At 45.1% G+C, this 18,767-nt stretch overlaps 1 protein-coding gene across 1 annotated transcript in view; it reads left to right on the top strand.

Annotated features, from left to right (window-relative positions):
• Positions 1–777: 777 nt before the first annotated feature.
• DYNC1LI2 (dynein cytoplasmic 1 light intermediate chain 2) overlaps positions 778–18,767 on the top strand; it is a 29,962-nt gene continuing 11,972 nt past the window's right edge. Inside the window, exons 1-9 of the mRNA XM_038772961.1 lie at positions 778–1,209; positions 2,517–2,590; positions 3,809–3,925; positions 5,580–5,810; positions 8,978–9,129; positions 9,953–10,046; positions 11,615–11,750; positions 14,294–14,405; positions 15,298–15,357. Of these exons, the coding sequence (XP_038628889.1) occupies positions 896–1,209; positions 2,517–2,590; positions 3,809–3,925; positions 5,580–5,810; positions 8,978–9,129; positions 9,953–10,046; positions 11,615–11,750; positions 14,294–14,405; positions 15,298–15,357 (1,290 nt within the window). The 5' untranslated portion in view covers positions 778–895. The remainder of the gene's footprint in view (positions 1,210–2,516; positions 2,591–3,808; positions 3,926–5,579; positions 5,811–8,977; positions 9,130–9,952; positions 10,047–11,614; positions 11,751–14,293; positions 14,406–15,297; positions 15,358–18,767) is intronic.

The following is an 18,767-nucleotide window of genomic DNA, read 5'->3' as shown; positions in this document are numbered from 1 at the left end:
CAATGGGGGGGGGGGGGGGGGGGCTCACAGTCTTCATCCCTATTTTACAGAGGAGCGAACTAAGGCCCAGAGAAGTGACGTGGGCAACTCACTTCACTTCTCTGGGCCTCAGTTTCCTCATCTGTAAAATGAGGATTAAGACTGTGAGCCCCCTGGGGGACAACCTGATTACCTTGTATGTATTCTGTGCTTCCTCTCCCCCTCCTCTCCATCCCCTCCATCTTACCTCCTTCCCTTCCCCACAGCACCTGTATATATGTATATATGTTTGTACATATTTATTACTCTATTTATTTATTTATTTATTTATTTTACTTGTACATATCAGTCCTATTTATTTTATTTTGTTAGTATGTTTGGTTTTATTCTCCGTCTCCCCCTTTTAGACTGTGAGCCCACTGCTGGGTAGGGACCGTCTCTATATGTTGCCAATTTGTACTTCCCAAGCGCTTAGTACAGCGCTCTGCACATAGTAAGCGCTCAATAAATACGATTGATTGATTGGTTGATTGTTGGGTAGGGACCGTCTCTATACGTTGCCAACTTGTACTTCCCAAGCGCTTAGTCCAGCGCTCTGCACACAGTTAGCGCTCAATAAATACGATTGATTGACTGATTGATTGATTACTACTTCTGTGACGCCTGAGGGGGGGGGGGGCGCAGAGCGCATGCGCTGTAGTTACACGTTCAGTGTCTGTGACGCAGCCGTTGCTGCCTTGGCCCGTCCGCGCGCCCACGCCACGAGGCAGCCGTTGCTGCCTTGGCAACGGCGTGGGCCGGAAGCGGGCGGTGTCGGCACTCGCTGAGCTCTTTCGGCCGGTTAACGTCGGTTAGTCGCCCTCTCTTCGAGGCGCTGGCCCTGTTACCTGAGGGGAGCTCCTTCTGCACGACAAATATGGAGCGGGAAGAGCTAGGCTACGGCCGAGCCGAGGGCCCGACAGGCGAGGCCCCCCAAGTGGGTGCCCCGGCCGAGCCCGAGCCCGCACCCGCGGCCGCACCCCTGCCCGTACCCATCCTTTTGGGGGTCTGCTACTTGGCCCCGGTCGGGACGATGCCGCCTCCGCCGGAGAAGAATCTACCGGGACTGGACGCGATTGGGGCGGCTGCCGCCGACCCCGCCACCGTCTATGTTACCGGTGCCTGGGGGGAGGAGGAGGAGGAGGAGGAGGGCCCGGAGGAAGATCTGGAAGAGGAGGGCGAGAGGCTGTGGTGAGGCGGGGCGTTGTCGGACGGCGGGTACCGGGGACTTCCCTCCCCGGGCCGGAGTTATTTATGTGTTTAGTTGTGGTATTTGGCAAGTGCTTACTGTGTGTCCAACACTGCTGCTGGGGTAGGGACAAGTGACAGGCGTCGGGCACAGACCCTGTCCCCCATCATCATCAATCGTATTTATTGAGCGCTTACTATAAATATTTACTTATTTATTTATTTTACTTGTACATTTCTATCCTATTTATTTTATTTTGTTGGTATGTTTGGTTCTGTTCTCTGTCTCCCCCTTTTAGACTGTGAGCCCCCTGTTGGGTAGGGACTGTCTCTATGTGTTGCCAATTTGTACATCCCAAGCGCTTAGTCCAGTGCTCTGCACATAGTAAGCGCTCAATAAATACGATTGATTGATTGATATGTGCAGAGCACTGGACTAAGCGCTTGGGAAGTACAAATTGGCAACATATAGAGACAGTCCCTACCCAACAGTGGGCTCACAGTCTGAAAGGGGGAGACAGAGAACAAAACCAAACATACTAACAAAATAGAATAGATATGTACAAGTAAAATAAATAAATAAATAGAGTAATAAATCATCATCAATCGTATTTATTGAGCGCTTACTATGTGCAGAGCACTGGACTAAGCGCTTGGGAAGTCCAAATTGGCAACATATAGAGACAGTCCCTACCCAACAGTGGGCTCACAGTCTACAAGGGGGAGACAAAGAGCAAAACCAAACATACTAACAAAATAAAATAAATAGAATAGATATGTACAAGTAAAATAAATAAATAGAGTAATAAATCATCAATCGTATTTATTGAGCGCTTACTATGTGCAGAGCACTGGACTAAGCGCTTGGGAAGTACAAATTGGCAACATATAGAGACAGTCCCTACCCAACAGTGGGCTCACAGTCTACAAGGGCGAGACAGAGAACAAAACCAAACATACTAACAAAATAAATAGGATAGATATGTACAAGTAAAATAAATAAATAAATAGAGTAATAAATATGTACAAACATATATACATATGTACAGGTGCTGTGGGGAAGGGAAGGAGGTAAGATGGTGGGGGATGGAGAGGTGGAGAGGAAGGAAGGGGCTCAGTCTGGGAAGGCCTCCTGGAGGAGGTGAGCTCTCAGCAGGGCCTTGAAGGAAGGAAGAGCTAGCTTGGTGGATGGGCAGAGGGAGGGCATTCCAGGCCAGGGGGATGACGTGGGCCCATGGGGTTAAGTCGGAGGGAGGACCGCGAGGGAGCCTTTCCCCAGCACTAACGGCCACGTCCTGTCGCTCTTCCAGGACCTCGATCTTGAGTGACGTGTCTGCTGGGCCCAGGTCCAAACTGCCCGCGGGCAAAACCATCCTTGTCTTAGGTGAGTGTCGCCACCAGCAGACTCGTTGGGGGTTGGGGGCGGGGGGGGGGCGTGGGAGGTCGAACTTCACTCCCCAATGTGGCCGCGATGGAAAACTGGCCCCATTCTCGTCTGCCCACTCAGCGACGTCTCACTGGCTGAAAATATTCAACATTATTTGCAATTATTCCTCCATCTGTAGCATCTGACACCTGGGTCAGCGAGCTAGGGGGGATGGAGGGGGGGGGGGGGGCCGTGGCGCTGCGTGCTGCGCGGACTCCGGTGAGGCAATCCGGCGTCGTCCGAACCTCCCCCCGCCTCGGAACCCAGGCCTTTTCCCCCCTTTAATAATAGTAATAATAATTATTATTATTACTTATAATATAATTAATACAATTATGTATAATATAACACGGCAGGACGTGTTCAAAGCCGTGCAAGTGCAGCGGAGGAAGTGGGTGACGGGGAGGGGCGGAGGGGACCCTTTCATTCAATCCTATTGATTGAGCGCTTACTACTACTAGTAATCAATCAATCAATCGTATTTATTGAGCGCTTACTGTGTGCAGAGCACTGTACTAAGCGCTTGGGAAGTACAAGTTGGCAACATAGACGGTCCCTGCCCAACAACGGGCTCTCAGTTCAAATCCCGGCTCTGCCACTTGTCAGCTGGGTGACTTTGGGCAAGTCACTTCACTTCTCTGGGCGTCAGTTACCTCATCTGGAAAATGGGGATTAAGAATGGGAGCCCCCTGTGGGACAACCTGATCACCTTGGAACCTCCCTAGTGCTTAGAACAGTGCTTGGCACTTAACAAAATACCATCATTGTGTCTACCAAAGTCTACCAATTCTGTGGTATTCTAGTCTCCCAAGCCCTTAGTACAGTACTTTGTACACAGGAAACACTTGAATACCACTGGTTAAGTGACTAATTGAAGTCAGGCAACATGGGACCGAATCATGCCACAGGTACATCCGCAGTAACCCTCAGAAGAGGGTTGGAATGGAGAGCCAGAAAAGGACTTTCTTACCACTGACTATGCCAATGTACCTGTTTTATGGGGCTTTTTTCTTCTTTATTGAAATCTGTTTTTATTGGACTAGTCATTTTTTTCTTCATTTCAGTATGTGTATAGTAAAAATGAGATTTGTAGTGGGGCATTTTCATTTTTCTTGTATGAAAATGTCAAATACATCTCCCTTGTACTGGATAAACTGAACTCTTTATCGTTTCTAGGTGATACTGCTTCGGGTAAAACCACCCTCATGGCCAGGTTGCAAGGAGCAACTGAAGACAAGGCGGGAAGTGGGTTAAAATATCTTTACCTCAATATACATGATGAAGATGTAGATGGTAAGTTTTTATGGTTTTGACCTGTGACCTGTATGCAACTGTGAAGTTATGCTAGTTCACATCAAGGGTAGGTTGAAGTTACTTTTGAATTACAAATCAGATTTATGTTTATTGTTTCAGCCCTTGCTTAGCTCTTCATTATGCTTACTTTTGGGGTGGGCATGGGGTAACCTGATTCGGTCAGAATCCCAGTTTTAAAAACCACCATATTGAATGTTTGCAATTCCAACAGGTAACATCAAGTCTTTAAAATTAAGCTATCTTGTTCAAAATATTGACAGTTAACCATCGTTAATTTATGCTTAAGGTATAAATATCACAGTTTACCACAGCTAGACTTAGAGTAAACCACCTAGGGATTTGATAGTGTCAATAAGAGATATCTATATTTTTAGTGGAAGGTTAAAAACTTGCTTGTTTTACTGTCTGGGAGGGGCTGGCTTATTTCCCCAAGTTTGGGCATCTACTGTTTTCCTAGTTTTTTTTTTTTATCTTTGCCTTCTGCAATACTAAAATGAAATGGAATGGAAGTATCTGAGATGAGTTACTTTATGTAGTAGCAAAAGTATAATTTTTTTTTTTACTTCCAAAATATCCAGGTAACCCTTTCCCTTTCATTTTCACTTCTCTTTTTGAAACTCCTGGTTCCAGGCCCTGTGTGATTACCCTAGTAACCTATTAGGGTAGTATAGTAAATAATAACCAGTTTCCTACCTGTAGGCATAGCGGTCACTTTGCCCTAGCATCAACACCATTAAAAGCAAACTGCTCCCTCTGCAAACTTTTTTGTCCTTTTGAAGATAACGGTATGGTAGAGGTGGCCCAAAAGGGAGCAAAGAAACCTGAAAGAAGGCTGTTTTTCCCCAGCTCTGGGCAAGTTTTGAATCCCCATGGAGCTGATGCAAGGTGTTGACAAGTGATTCTGTTTTCCAGCCAGCAGCATTAGCACCTAATGTCATAGAATGATGTTTGTAGCTCTACATGGAAGGGTAACTCTTGATATATATTTAGAACTGTCAAGCTCAATTTTTGCCCTTTTTTAACATTCTGTGGAGTTGTTCTCTTTGTTTAAACCTTTTCCATATTGAAGAGAAACTGCCGATAGGGCAGGAAGGGCATCCGTGGAAGAGAGAAAAGAGTTAACAAAGATGTGGCTTTGAGAGTATCAAGTCTGCCAAAGATTTTTATTCAAACTAAAAACCCAATAATTACCCTTTGGTTGATAGGCTAAAAAAAAAACAAACAACAACCCTGAAGAACCCATACCCTAAACATCTGATTTCAAGTTATTTATGAAATGCTCCACTTGTATAGAAATGCCTTGATAAATTCTATACATGTAGTTTGAATTGTGTTGTATTATAACTCTGAAGCCTTTTCCTCATTTGCCATCTAATTCTGCGTTAGTTCCTTACAGGTAGCAAGAGCCCATATAGGGGTGCACACCTCGACTGCCTGGCCACAGGGTATTTGCTGCTGTTTTTTAAGGGATGGCAGGCAGTACCTGTGTGATTCATTGTTATTTTCTTAACAAATAACCCATTTCCAAATTCCAGTATTGGTTCTCCCTTACTTAGGCAGAGTAGGACAGCAGCTACCCTTTAGTTTGTATTGACAAGGTCACAGGTACAGTGGTAAAATATTTTCTCTGCAGATCACACCCGCTGTAATGTGTGGATCTTGGACGGAGACTTGTTCTACAGAGGCCTGCTCAAGTTTGTGATGAATGCAGATTCCCTGCTAGATACCCTGCCCATCTTTGTGGCAGATATGTCTAGGCCTTGGACTATTATGAAATCGTTACAGAAATGGGCAAGTGTTCTGCGCGAATACATTGATAAGCTAAGGATCCCCGCGGAGGACAGAAGAATCATGGAACTTAACTGTGAGTATAAATTTTTTTAGGGAAACGAATCGCTAGAGTCTCTGTGGGAGATTCAGCATCAGGTAATTTCCAATTCCCTTTGTAAGGGAAGGACTATGGACAGAAGCCCAGATAAGTTAAAATTATTGCCTGTTTTTGAGAATTTGTTCTTGGGTTGCTGTTTTACTGATTTCTTTTTTTGAGGTTAACCTTGCAGCTATAATAAGTAGAAAAAAATTGTGTGGGGGCGGGGGGGGGGCGCAAACTTTGAAAAATCTTTTCAGCTTCTCTTCACTGGAAATGGTACCCACCCCAGAAGTTTGGGGACTGAGGCCCATCATTTTCGATGGAAGGTTCCATCATCACCAAACCCATCCATATAGTAAATTAAATAAAATCAGCAGTCTACTATTGAAGTAATTTTTCTGATTTTTTTGATCGTCTGTGAGCCTGTTTTTGCCATTTGGGTGAGGATTCTGGGAGCAAATAGCTCTTATGGTGTAGTGTGTTGCATAGAATTTCAAATAATATACATAGATATATAAAGATATCAAATATACCTACCTCTGTAGATTCCTATGGAACATGCTACCCCTTAATAGTGTGTACTATTGATGCCTGTTTACTTGTACCTGTTTTGTTTTGTCTTGTTTTCCGTCTCCTCCCTTCTAGACTGTGAGCCCGTTGTTGGGTAGGGATTGTCTCTGTTGCTGAATTGTACTTTCCAAGTGCTTAGTACAGTGCTCTGCACACAGTATGCGCTCAGTAAGATTGAATGTATGTACACACACACACACACACGACAGCCTAGTTTACAGCTGATGACTGATCAGTTAGATTTATTAAGAACTTACTGTGTGCAGAGTACTATGTGCTCAGGAGAGTGCAACATAAGAGTTGGGACTCACAGTCTCAATCCCCATTTTACAGTTGAGGGAACTGAGGCACAGAGAAGTGAAGTGACCTGACCAAAGTCACACAGTGATAAGTGGCAGAGCCAGGATTAGAACCCACAACCTCTGACTCACAGCCCGTGCTTTTTCCACTAAGCCACACTGTTTCTCATAAAGCCCCTAAGGGCTATGTTTGTGGAAATCCGGTATCTTTTCCAAATAAAGACCTCCACTCTCTAAATTCAGAAGAAGTTATACATTCCCAGCACTTAGCCGAGGCTTAGAAGATTGTTATCCCTCTCACCGCTTCTGGGCAGTTGTCAGCCTCTGGCCAGGAGTGGTAGCAACAGCAGCAACAGTCTTGGCAGCAGTTGCCACTTGGCTCAGTCCAGCCCATTTCCCCAGCGTGACATCAGCCCCTGAAATAATGAGGGCCTGGGGGAACCTGGCAACCTGTACCTTCACACTGCCAACTGTCGTATTAGCGCTACAACCAGGATGATGGTTCCAAACAAATTCTCCCCGCTCATGCTTTCTGGTTACCTGGGTCAATTGGCTTATCCTGCTCCATCACCTGTAAACAGATGGCCAACCACCTGATTCTCCCCACCCATGTCTTTTTCAGTTTAGGGTGTGCGTTTGGTGTTTCGAACACTGGGGAATAGAGTGGGCCTAATCTTTAAACGTAAACTATCTCTTCTTTCCTCCACAAATGGAAAGGCAAAAGAAAACTTCACAGACTGGTCGTGTGCCCATATGAGATCTATTTTGCAGCATTAGCACAGTGCACAGATTGCTTAGCCTGATTTATTGTGGTGTAATATGACTCTTTGAGCTTGGGTTTACATGATCTAATGCTGTTGTGAAGATTTGCCAAATATAATTAAGCAGCCAAGAATGTCATTTATTCTGTTCTTCCTTGGTGGGTGCATAGGGTATTTTTTAAAACGGTATTTGTTAAGAGCTTACTGTGTACCACGTACTGTACTAAGCACTGGGGTAGATCCAAGCTAATAGTTGGGCACAGTCCCTGCCCCACATGGGGCTTAATCCCCACTTTACAGAAGAGGTAAATGAGGCACAGAGAAGCAAAGTGACCTGCGCAAGGTCACACAGCAGACAGGTGGCTAACTCCCAGACCCATGCTCTTTCCACTGAGCCACGCTGCTGCTGCTTCTGTCTCTTTGGCCACTCATTCTAGGTCTCTTTCTTACAACGAGGAGAGGTCTGTGAAGTCAAGGTTAGATGTTTCCAGAAGAAGGAGGTGGTCCACAGTTTTGAAGGCAGCTGAGAGGTCAAGGAGTGAAGATGCAACTTTACTGCAACTTTAGCAGCTCTTTTGTAACCTGGGTTTTCCCTAGGCATTCTGGCTAGAACGCAGTTCAGGAATCAGGGAACATTTTTCCCCTCAACACACATCTTTCTTCGTGGAAGGAGGAGGGAGTGGCAGCCTGTGGTTTGCTCTAATCAGTACAGTGTAGACTTTACATGGTCCTAGTCCAGATCCTTACCCAGACAGTGAATCACAGAACCGTCCTTACCCAGAAAGACCTCTTCTAAAGCTTTAATAGTAATAATAGTTGTGTTGTTTAAGCACTTACTCTGTGCCATGCACTGTATTAAGCACTGGAGCAAGGCAAAACTAATCAAGTCAAGCACAGTTCCTGTCCCAACATTCATTCATTCAATCGTATTTACTGAGCGCTTTCTGTGTGCAGAGCACTGTACTAAGCGCTTGGAGAGTACAATCTGGCAACAAATGGAGACAATCCCTACCCAACGATGGGCTCACAGCAGGTTCCTCTGCACAGCTTTCCCATCCTGAAGTCTCAAGACCCGAGACTCATCTGTCCCTCCTGAAGAGTGACTGCATCACTTGAATAATACAACTGCTTTTAAAAGTGTGATCATTTATGGCTCAAGAAGCCATGTTGAGTCAGACCAAAGTCAGGGCTCAAAGTCCAATCTTCATATGCTGAAGGTGGTTTGGCTTTGTAATGCTATTTGGAAAAACTTGAGTCTTCTGCAGTGTTCAGCCTCCTGGCTTTGTTGATGAGCAGTGTGTATCCCAAATTTAGTTGGAATGATGTCCAGGGAAATCACTGTTGTTTGGAAACAAGGGAATCTTAACTGAATTATTTTGATACAAATTTTTCATTGTCCATGATCTCATTTTTAATCCATTCTATTATCGAAAGAAGAACAGATTAACAAAAGTGACTTAACACATGGCTTAATTAAATATGTTCTAAACACTTATTACAAATGGATGATTGAAATATTTTGGTGTTTTAGTTAAAAAGGATTTTCAAAGCTATGTAGAACCAGGACAGCGCACCCAAAGATTTCAATTCACAAAGCAAAGCAATGAAAGCATCTTTTTGCCACTTGGAAACCATGTGCTTACTCACAACTTCGGAATTCCTGTACTGGTAGTTTGTACAAAGGTAAGTCTGGATCGATTGAAATGCTACTTGTTATTTATTGAGCACTCCCCAAGTTCAGAGCAGTGTACTAAGCACTCGAGAGAGTATAGTACAGAAGTTGTAGATGCTATTCCTGCCTTCAAGGAGTGTACAATCTAGTGGATATAATGTGGAAATGTTGCTCTAAAATAATATTTACATTTGATTTGGGAGAATTTTGGTTGAGTTCATCTATATTTGGAGTTTATGAACTTAAACCTGCTCTGTAAGTAAGGAAAATACCAATAAAGCAAAAATGCTGTGGGTGATGGAAGGTGGAGGGAGAATAGCACCAGAGGAGCAGAGTGTGTGGGCTAGAATGTAGAAGGACAGAAGGGAGGTGAGGTAGGAGGGGGCATGGTGATGGAGAGCTTTGAAGCCAGTAGTGAGGAGTTTTTGCTTCATACGAAGGTTGATAGGCAACCACTGGAGATTTTTGAGGAGGGGATTGACATGTCCAGATCATTTCTGTAGCAAGATAATCCGGGCTGGAGAGTGAAGTATAGACTGAAGTGGGGAGAGACAGGAGGTTGGGCAATGAGAAAGGAAATGTATCAAGCCTTTTAGGTAACTTAGGTATTTTGCCAGTACCCAAAGGTGGAAATTATGATGACCCAACTTGAAATGAACTTTCCTAATGATTGGCACTCTTTGTGGGTGGGAATAGGGAGGGATGGGTTGGGGGCGTGTGTGTGTGTGTGTGTGTGTGTGTGTGTGTGTGTATGTATGTGTGTAAATATAAATTTTGGCAAGACACCTGGGCAAGTAATCCTGCTTTGACTTGGTTTGCTTTCTTTTTTTTCAGTGTGATGCCATGAGTGTCCTGGAGAAGGCACACAACTATACGGACGAGCATTTTGATTTTATTCAGTCCCATGTTCGTAGATTCTGTTTGAAATGTATCCTCACTTAAGATGCCAAGCTCTTTCATGTTTTCTCCATTTTGTGCTCCACGATGACCCTTATCTTTGCACCGCCTTTCAAACAAGCTTGGATGAGGTGCCTGGTATTGTTTATAGGCGTTCAACTGAGGTTCTCATATTCTAAGATGCTGTAGTTATGAAGGCAGACCAATAATACCTGAACATTCAGTTCTGCCACAGTGCCGAGTGTTCATGAGGTGGTGTGTCTGCGGTAGGCTGGCTGAATTAGGGCACGTGCTCATTTATCTGGATCCAGTGTTCCAGGGTGTTGGAAGAAACACTTGTACTTCCCAAGCACTTAGTACAGTGCTCTGCACACAGTAAGCACTCAATAAATACGAATGAATGAATGAAAGAAACGGTTGTGTACATGTGGACAGGCATTGGACTAGGTGTTCTTACGGGTGGCTTTTCTTGAGGCTTTGCCCTTGATCAGCTTGCGTGAGTCAAACATCTAGTTTAATTACCTTTGCCATTACAAAATCACTCTGTACGAGGAAATAGGTTTCCTTTCTAATAATAACAGTAATGGTAATTGTATTTTAAGTGCTTACTATGCATCAAATATGTGGGTTCTAATCCCAGCCCTGCCACATGTCTACTGTGTGATCTTGGGCAAGTCACTTAACTTCTGTGTGCCTCAGTGACCTCATCTGTAAAATGGGGATTAAGACATTAAGCCCATGTGGGACAGGGATTGCGTCCAACCTGATTACCTTGTATCCACCCCGGTGCTTAGAACAGCTCTCAGCACATGGTAAGTGCTTATCAAATACCACCATTATCATTATTATTGTTATTGTTATTTAAGATAATCAGGTCCCACATGGGGCTCACAGTCTAAATAGGAGGGAAAACAGGAATTGAATCCTCATTTTGCAGATGAGGGAACTGAGGCACTGAGCAGTGAAGTGACTTGCCCAAGGTCATACAGCAGGTAACTGGTAGAACTGCAATTAGAGACAGAACTGTAATAGGAGTCAGCTGTGGATCTGGCATCATGGAATTGAATCCACAGTGGAGACTTTCAGATACCATTCATTCATTCAGTTGTATTTATTGAGTGCTTACTGTGTGCAGAGCACTGTACTAAGCACTTGGAAAGTACAAGTCAGCAACATATAGAGATAGTCCCTACCCAGCAACAGGCTCACAGTCTAGAAGGAAAGGTAATCAGGTTGTTCCACGTGGGGCTCACAGTTTTCATCCCCAATTTACAGATAAGGTAACTGAGGCACAGAGAAGTAAAGTGACTTGCCCAAAGTCACACAGCTAAGAAGTGGAGGAGCTGGGATTAGAACCCGTGACCTCTGACTCCCAAGCCTGGGTTCTTTCCACTGAGCCGTGCTGCTTGGTCAGTGAGGGCCAATGATCAGTAAATGGTAAAATGTGTACATACTTTGAAGGGTTTTGGTTGTGCATGCTTGATTTTAATGCTTGCTTTGTATTTAATATAATTTATTTATGGTATTTGCCAAGTGCTTATTATGTATCAAGCCCTGGTTTGCTTTAGTGAATCAATTTTCCTTAAACAAATTGCATAGATGGAGCTGGTTTGATTTACACATCTGCCAAGGAAGGAAAAAATCTTGACATATTGTTCAAGTACATTGTACATAAAATCTATGGTTTTCCCTTCACCACACCTGCATTACTGATGGAAAAAGATGTGGTTTTCATGTAAGTCGTGCACATTTCAAACTTCTTAAAATGTCAATATTAGCCCCTCTGTTCTGCTTTTCTTAAACTCAACTTTCAATTCTCTGTGGGGGAGGTGGGGAGTTATCCCATAGTTGTCTTTCCAAAATCCTAGCTTCTTTGTCTTCTTCCTATTGGGCAAGTGGTGAGGATGGGGCCAGAGGCCAGGGAGAGGAAGTAAGTTCTGTCTATTTTTGCTATGCGTTGGTAGGTTTGGTAAAAGCTTTCATCAAGGGATTGGAGATGGAATCTATTTGCAGATTATCTGTTTTATAATAATAATATTGATGGTATTTTGTCCAGTGTTGGGGGATTGCATCAGACCCAGAGGTAGGCTCACCTCCAGGAAGCAAAAAGGGAAGAAAGGGAAGATGGGGAGAAGAGCACTGTGGGGTGGGGAAGGAAAATGTGAAGAGTACAACAGGCAGTATCCAGATAAGCGGGGGAGGAGGAAGCTAGGGTTTTTGCCCAAGCCCACCTCTACCTTAACCTCTTCCTGCATCTTACCCTCTGCTATCCTGCGAGCCTCCATGGAGCATGAGGGAGAGGACTGTAGTGGGAGAGAGAGGAGGCCAGAGCTGAAAATAGCCCCTTGGCCCCAGGTGGTTCCCAGCTTTTTGCACCACACCAGTTTGTTTTAAAAAAAGGTATCGGGGGTGCTGGGTGGCATTTTAGTACAGTGCACTGCACACAGCGCTTAGTAAATACGATTGAATGAATGAATTTGAGCATCGTACCTGTTACCTGCCCCACATCTCGGCCCCCCGCCCCCATCCCGGTCAGAGCTGGGAGTGGGGCTGGGGTAAGGAAGAGCCATATGCTTGCCTGGGCAGCACTTAAAACCAGCTCTGCAAGGTGGCACACACTGGCCTTTCCCCAAGACAGTAGAGCTACATACTTGCAGTGCAGCATTCCAAGATCTCCCATTATCACTTTCAATTCATTCATTCAATCGTATTTATTGAGCACTTACTGTGGGCAGAGCACTGTACTAAGCGCTTGGGAAGTACAAGTTGGCAACATATAGAGATGGTCCCTAACCTACAGCGGGCTCACAGTCTAGAAGGGGGAGACAGAGATCAAAACAAAACATATTAACAAAATAAATAGAATAGTAAGTTTGCACAAGTAAAACAAATCTGGCTCCAGAATAGAGGCTGCTGGGAGCAGAGGAGGGAATTGTGCCCCCTCCCCTCCTTTCCCTTACGGACTATGTCTGACCTGATTGTCTTCTACCTACCCCAGCACTTAGTATAGGGCTTGACACAGAGGACACGCTTAACAAATACCACTATTATTATTATTATTTTTAATTGGCCTCCCGGAGTATCTTTGGGACCCCTTCCCCCCCCCCCCCCCCCCAAGTGCCACATCTGATTCCTTAAGCATTTCCATCAATGTCACTTAGAGGTCATAGGGCCCATCAGATGGAAAGACAGGATCACAAAATACTGAGTCTCCTCTTAGCACCGAAGTTGTGCTCACTACAACACAGCTATGGTGGGTGGGACATGTGAGGAGAACTGAGAGCAGCAGGATTTCCAAGTAAATGCTGTACGAGGAACTGAAATTGGGAAACCTAAAGCCAGGAGGGCAGAGGAAATGTTTGAAAGATTCAATAAAATAAAACCTCAGCCCATGTGGCATCAAAGCTTAAAACTGAGAGGTCACTGCAGCAAATGGACCAGCATCGTGCCCTTTAGTGCAGAAAGGAGTGGCTTTTTGTGGAGAAGCCTTGAAAGGATCGTGAGGCAGAAACAAAAAAGAAAATTGCTGTAGGCACAGCAAGCACCCCATCCAACACCGGACGGTGATGATGGATGGTCTCCACGACATTTTATCAGCCACCTTTAAATCTTTGGGGAAACGTTTTCAATCACAAAGAATAGTTAGGTGGATAATAACTTCTCTGACATTTTCCCGAAGTACAGATTGACAGAAAGGCATTTGAATCTGTCCACATTTTTAAACTGCCTTGTCTTCCAAAGTTCCTTAAGCTCAGGAGTTATGACTTTTATATGTGGTAAACAGTCCTACCTGCAGCAGGTTCTTGGGGTGTAGAATTGAAACTGTGCTTTATTGTAAGGGTTGCTAACCTTTCTGTGCAGGAGAGCCAAATAAAATGAAACCTTTGAACAGCTGATGCTCAAGGAGCAAATCGGACAATTTAAAAACATTAGCATAGCATACTTCATTTAACAGCTTTAGATCTCGCTCTCTTTCTCTCACACACACACCGCCCCCCCCCCCCCCAACACTAGGCTTGAGAACCACACTTGGTTCCAAGAAGTCAAATGTTCTCAAGCCACAGTTTGCCAATCCCTGCTTTATTGCCTTCTAATTTGGAGAGCAGTGCACCTGAAAACTCTGTGTAACAAACATGGGAGAATTGAACCCCTTGAGTTCCAGGGCAGGGTCTGGAGGAATTTTATTTAGCAGTCTTTCCAAACCTCAAAAATTCAGTTAGCATCGTGCACCTCTGAATCTCAGGAAAACAACCCTGTTCCACCGTTTTTTCTTCGTAGACCTGCTGGTTGGGATAACGACCATAAAATCGCTATTTTGCATGAGAGCTTCACCGACGTATATCCAGAGGATGACTTCGAAGATTTCATTATTCCTCCTCCAGGGCGAAAGGTACCTTAAATTAATTAGTTTTGAAGTGACCTTTTTGGTGGGAGTGTTTGGTAAGGAGATCTCTGTTCTACAGAACTGTATATAGAGCGCACTGTTGTGGCATCTAGCAGAGCCACTCCCCTGGAAGCTGGGGATTAGAGGGTGAGCCAGTTGCCAAGTTAGGGCCCCAGGCCACCAGTCCCGAACTATGGCCTGCGGTTTTGAGGTAGGAGTTCAGGTTGGACCTAGACTGTTGCCAGGGGACTCCTCACAGGTCTGTCACCTCCATAGCAGAGGTTTTGTTCTAGGTTGGGCCATTCCTTCCTGATGGGTACAGCTTCCTGTTGGAGCAGGGCCCTGGGCTCCAGGTATACTCGGGGCCCTCCCTCTCTCTCTCGCTCCCCCCACCCCAAGCACATTGTAATCTGAGAAAGAGTGTGAAGCCTCCTAGGCCTTCCTGAGGCTCTGGGCTGATTAATCTCCACCGAAGGAGTTTGATTCGGGAAGAATGCAGTTGTACTGGTTATTATTATTATTAATAATAATAATCATATTTATTGAGTGCTTACTGTGTGCAAAGCACTGTATTAAGCACTTGGGAGAGTACAATATAACATCAAAAATGTTCCCAGCCCACAACGAGCTCACAGTCTAGAGGGGACTCGTTGTTTTGCCTTCATTTTTAATTTTGGAAAGTCTACAATACTGTCGTTGGTGGGCTGTTAATATATTTTTTCACCTGAGTGACTCCCAGATATGCAAAACCCAGCATTCTTGTGCAAGGGGCACTCAGCGCTTAGTACAGCGCCCAGCACTTAGTAAAGTGCCTGCCACATAGTAAGCGCTTAACAAATGCCATAATTATTATTATTATTTTAAATGGTGACATTTTTACTGTGGTATTGTCCTACAGTTGGCCCATTTTAAAGAGGTGGTGGCAGAAGACGACCAAGAATTTCTCATGAGGCAACAGGTGAGGACAGAAATTGAGTAAAGTTTGTGTTTCCTCAAGGTAGAGCTCGGGTGCTATTTAGAGGACATTTTACTTGAAATGGAGTTTAGATGGGTGTTAAACTTTTTTCTCATTTGCTTAATTCTAAACATGTATGACATGGTAATGGGCACAAGGTTCTCTGTCTGCTTTGCCACCGAGCTCTGTGACCTGCTGGGTGGGAGGGTGGCCTCCAGTTGGCTACTGATAGAGATGCATTCCAGACTGAAGTGGGATGGCTGCTGGCACAGTCTGCCTCAAACCATGACAGTTTCCTTGGCGGGAGATTGCTGTGGTTCGTGGCAACTTTCTCTCACAGGAGCATCAGTAGCCATGGGCCAAACCACACTACTTCTACCCTACACCCACACTGCAGCAGCTGCTGGTGGAGGCTGCCTGCTCTGCGGATCCTCTATGTCCCTTGTTCCAATGTGCCCTCAGCCACGCATCCTTCTGAGCCATGGGTGTGCGTATATGTGCGTGCATGCATGCGCATGTGCTCAACCTCCTTGTATGTAGAAGTGAGACTAAACTTAGCCCCAGAGACTGGTGGAGCTGGTGAGAAAGCCATCCAGCTCTACTGCTCCCTTCTCCCCTCTACATGGCACTATCACTCCTTTCTCCTCCCTCCTTCCCTTCTCTCGTCTCCCAGCACTCTCCTCACCTCCTCTTTCATTGCTTCCCCCCTATGCTCCCCTGGTCATCTTTCTGTCCGTGCCTCCTCCATTCTCCTCCTTCATGACCCCTCTCTTTTCTGCCCCCTCTCCTTCTCCCTCCCCAGCCACTCTGAGTCTAGGTTTTAAAGCTTAGTCACTTGGTGCCAGGGTCTCAGTGTTGGCAACTGTGTTTATGTGTCTTACTAATGGCTGAGCTTGGGCTTGGCTGTTTCAGATCCTTGAGAGTTTAGATAGGCAAACCAAATTGGGCTCTATTCTTGTGGACCTAGACCAAATTTTGTTGGGGCATCCAAGCTTTTTTAATTATCTGAACTAGTTTAGGTTCCGAGAGCTGGTTGATTTTGATAGCAGATGTTCAGCTAAAATGACTTTTCACAGTCCTCCATTTGCCATAGAAGGAATTTTATTTCACAAGAAGAAAGGATTTGTGCATGTGATTTCCAAACTCACCTCAAAAATGCTTTTTTGATAGTAAGCATTGTTAGAGGTTGTAACATTATCTAAATGCATCCAGTACTATTGAAGATGAGGCCTTGCAAGCATAGAAAACCTGCCTACATGCTAATTACATGCCACAGAATCTCAAAGATGCCACCCCATCTCCATCTATAAAAAGAAAGGTGAAAGATCCGACTGCAGTCATTAGTCAGTCGGTCAGTGGTATTTATTGAGCTCTTACTGTGCAAAGCACTGCACTAAGTGCTTTGGACTGGCTCCAGAAAAGTATTGTTGCCTGCATGCTCTGGGAGTCACAGTCGTTTCAAGTCACCGTGTGGCATGACAGACTTGATATCTGTAGACCTTCAGATAATAGGCGAAGTGTAGGGAGGAGAACCAGGAACTCTGTGCAGCTTTTGAAGTCTTTTTGAAAGCTTATGATGCTACCAGGAGGTGTGGACTCTGGGAATTACTCAGGAAATTTGACTGCCCTAAGAAATTCTTTAAGATTCTTAGATTGCATCCTGATGGGAGGGCTTGCCAGGTCAGAGTTGGAGTGTCCTGTCCAAACTATTCCCTCTTGCCAATGGAGTAAAGCAGGGATGTGTAGTGGGCCCAGTACTTTTAAAATATACTCCACACAACCATGCTGGAAGATGTGACAAGAGACCTGGACTTAGGAGTTAGAATAGCACTTCTGCCCTTCTGGGAAACTTCCAACCTAACAGGATATGAGTCACATCCAAAGGCCTTGAGACAGCTGTTCAGTTGCCCTACACAGAGGACCATCCTTGAGAGGCAAGAAGGTCTGGTCAGTGGCAAACCACATCTCTTAGTCGGGGGCTATGGACTGATTATCTGAAGACATCTGAAATGGTACACAAGGGAAACCCTACGTGAAACCCAAGATTTTCATTGGCAACAAGGAGCTGAATGCTGTTACTTAGGCAGTCCTCTGACCAAGGATGCAAAAATAGACAAGGAAGTGGAGAACTGAATCAAGAAGGCTAGTATATCCTTTGGGAGGTGGTCAGAGTGTGGTGGTAGTAACGTGGTGGAATTTACCCCGACCCAGGATTATAGAGCTATAGTTCTGTCCGGCCTTCTCTATGGCTGTGAGCCCCAGACTCCCCACAGAGTTACCGCTTGGCTCCTTACAGGTGATACGCAGCCCCGAATCATGACAGAACAGGAACAGACAATGAAGTATTTAGAAAGAAGTCAGTTTCCTACACTGAAGCTCCTCACCTTAAATGGGTGAGGTGAATGGAGGACAGCAGCATGCCCCAGCAGCTGCTATCTGTTGAGCTGAAATCGGGCAGCTCCAAACAAGAGGGGCAGAGGAAATGTTTTAGGGATACAAATAAACAAAACTGCTGACAGACCAGCCTGGCACACAGCGATCTAGAAAGGAGTAACACTTTTCAAGCAGAAACTTTGGAAGGATCATGAGGCGAGGAGGCAAAGCGAAAACGGCACTGGGCACCCAATGGCACAACAAAGGATGGACTTGGTATGGGCCTGATGCAGTTGGAACTGTGGATCCAACATCACAGTTAGAGAGCAGCTGTATATTTACACATTTTTCTTGTAATATGCAAGGGTTACTTACCATAACATGAGTGTAGACATGCCAGATATTGTCTTTGGGAGCCGCTCCTGGACTCACCTTTGTAAAGCTTGAGGGGCTGCCTTTCAAGATAGCAGGCAGCCTGACTGGGGACAGGCCAAACTTGGCCCCTCCCATGGTCCTAAGAAGGGGCAGCTCTACCCTCTCCAGTTTTCTTATGAGCAGTCAATGGTATTTTTGGGGCGCCTGCTGCGTGCAAGGCACTGTACTGATCAGTTAGGAGAGTCCAGTGCAATAGAGTAGGTAGACCTGATCCCTGCTGTCAAGGAGCTTGTGGTCTAGACTGAGCCAGCAAGATTTCTTTGGCCAGAGAAGAAAAATGTTGCTTTCAAGAGAGGAGAGGAGGGTGGGTTTGGTCATCTGGCATCTCTAGTCCAACTTGGCGAACTCAGGTTACAGTAAGTGGGTAGCGATTTTCTCCAAGTGCTTTCTCTGGTAGGTTTATATTGTCCTTTCCCAAGTGCTTTTAGTACAGTGCTCTGCACACAGTATGCGCTCAGTAAATAGAATTGCTTGATCCCATAGCCTGTCCCATGTGGGAGGTGGAATTGAGACTGTTGAACCCAATCTCACAGGGTAGACATGTCAAAGCAGGCCACCCACATAATAATAGTAATAATAATGGTATTTGTTAAGCGCTTATTGTG

Source organism: Tachyglossus aculeatus, chromosome X1 (genome assembly GCF_015852505.1).
Source record: "Tachyglossus aculeatus isolate mTacAcu1 chromosome X1, mTacAcu1.pri, whole genome shotgun sequence".
Taxonomy (NCBI): domain Eukaryota; kingdom Metazoa; phylum Chordata; class Mammalia; order Monotremata; family Tachyglossidae; genus Tachyglossus; species Tachyglossus aculeatus.
The sequence above is the reverse complement of the archived record's forward strand: the minus strand, read 5'-3'. Positions and strand labels throughout refer to the sequence as shown.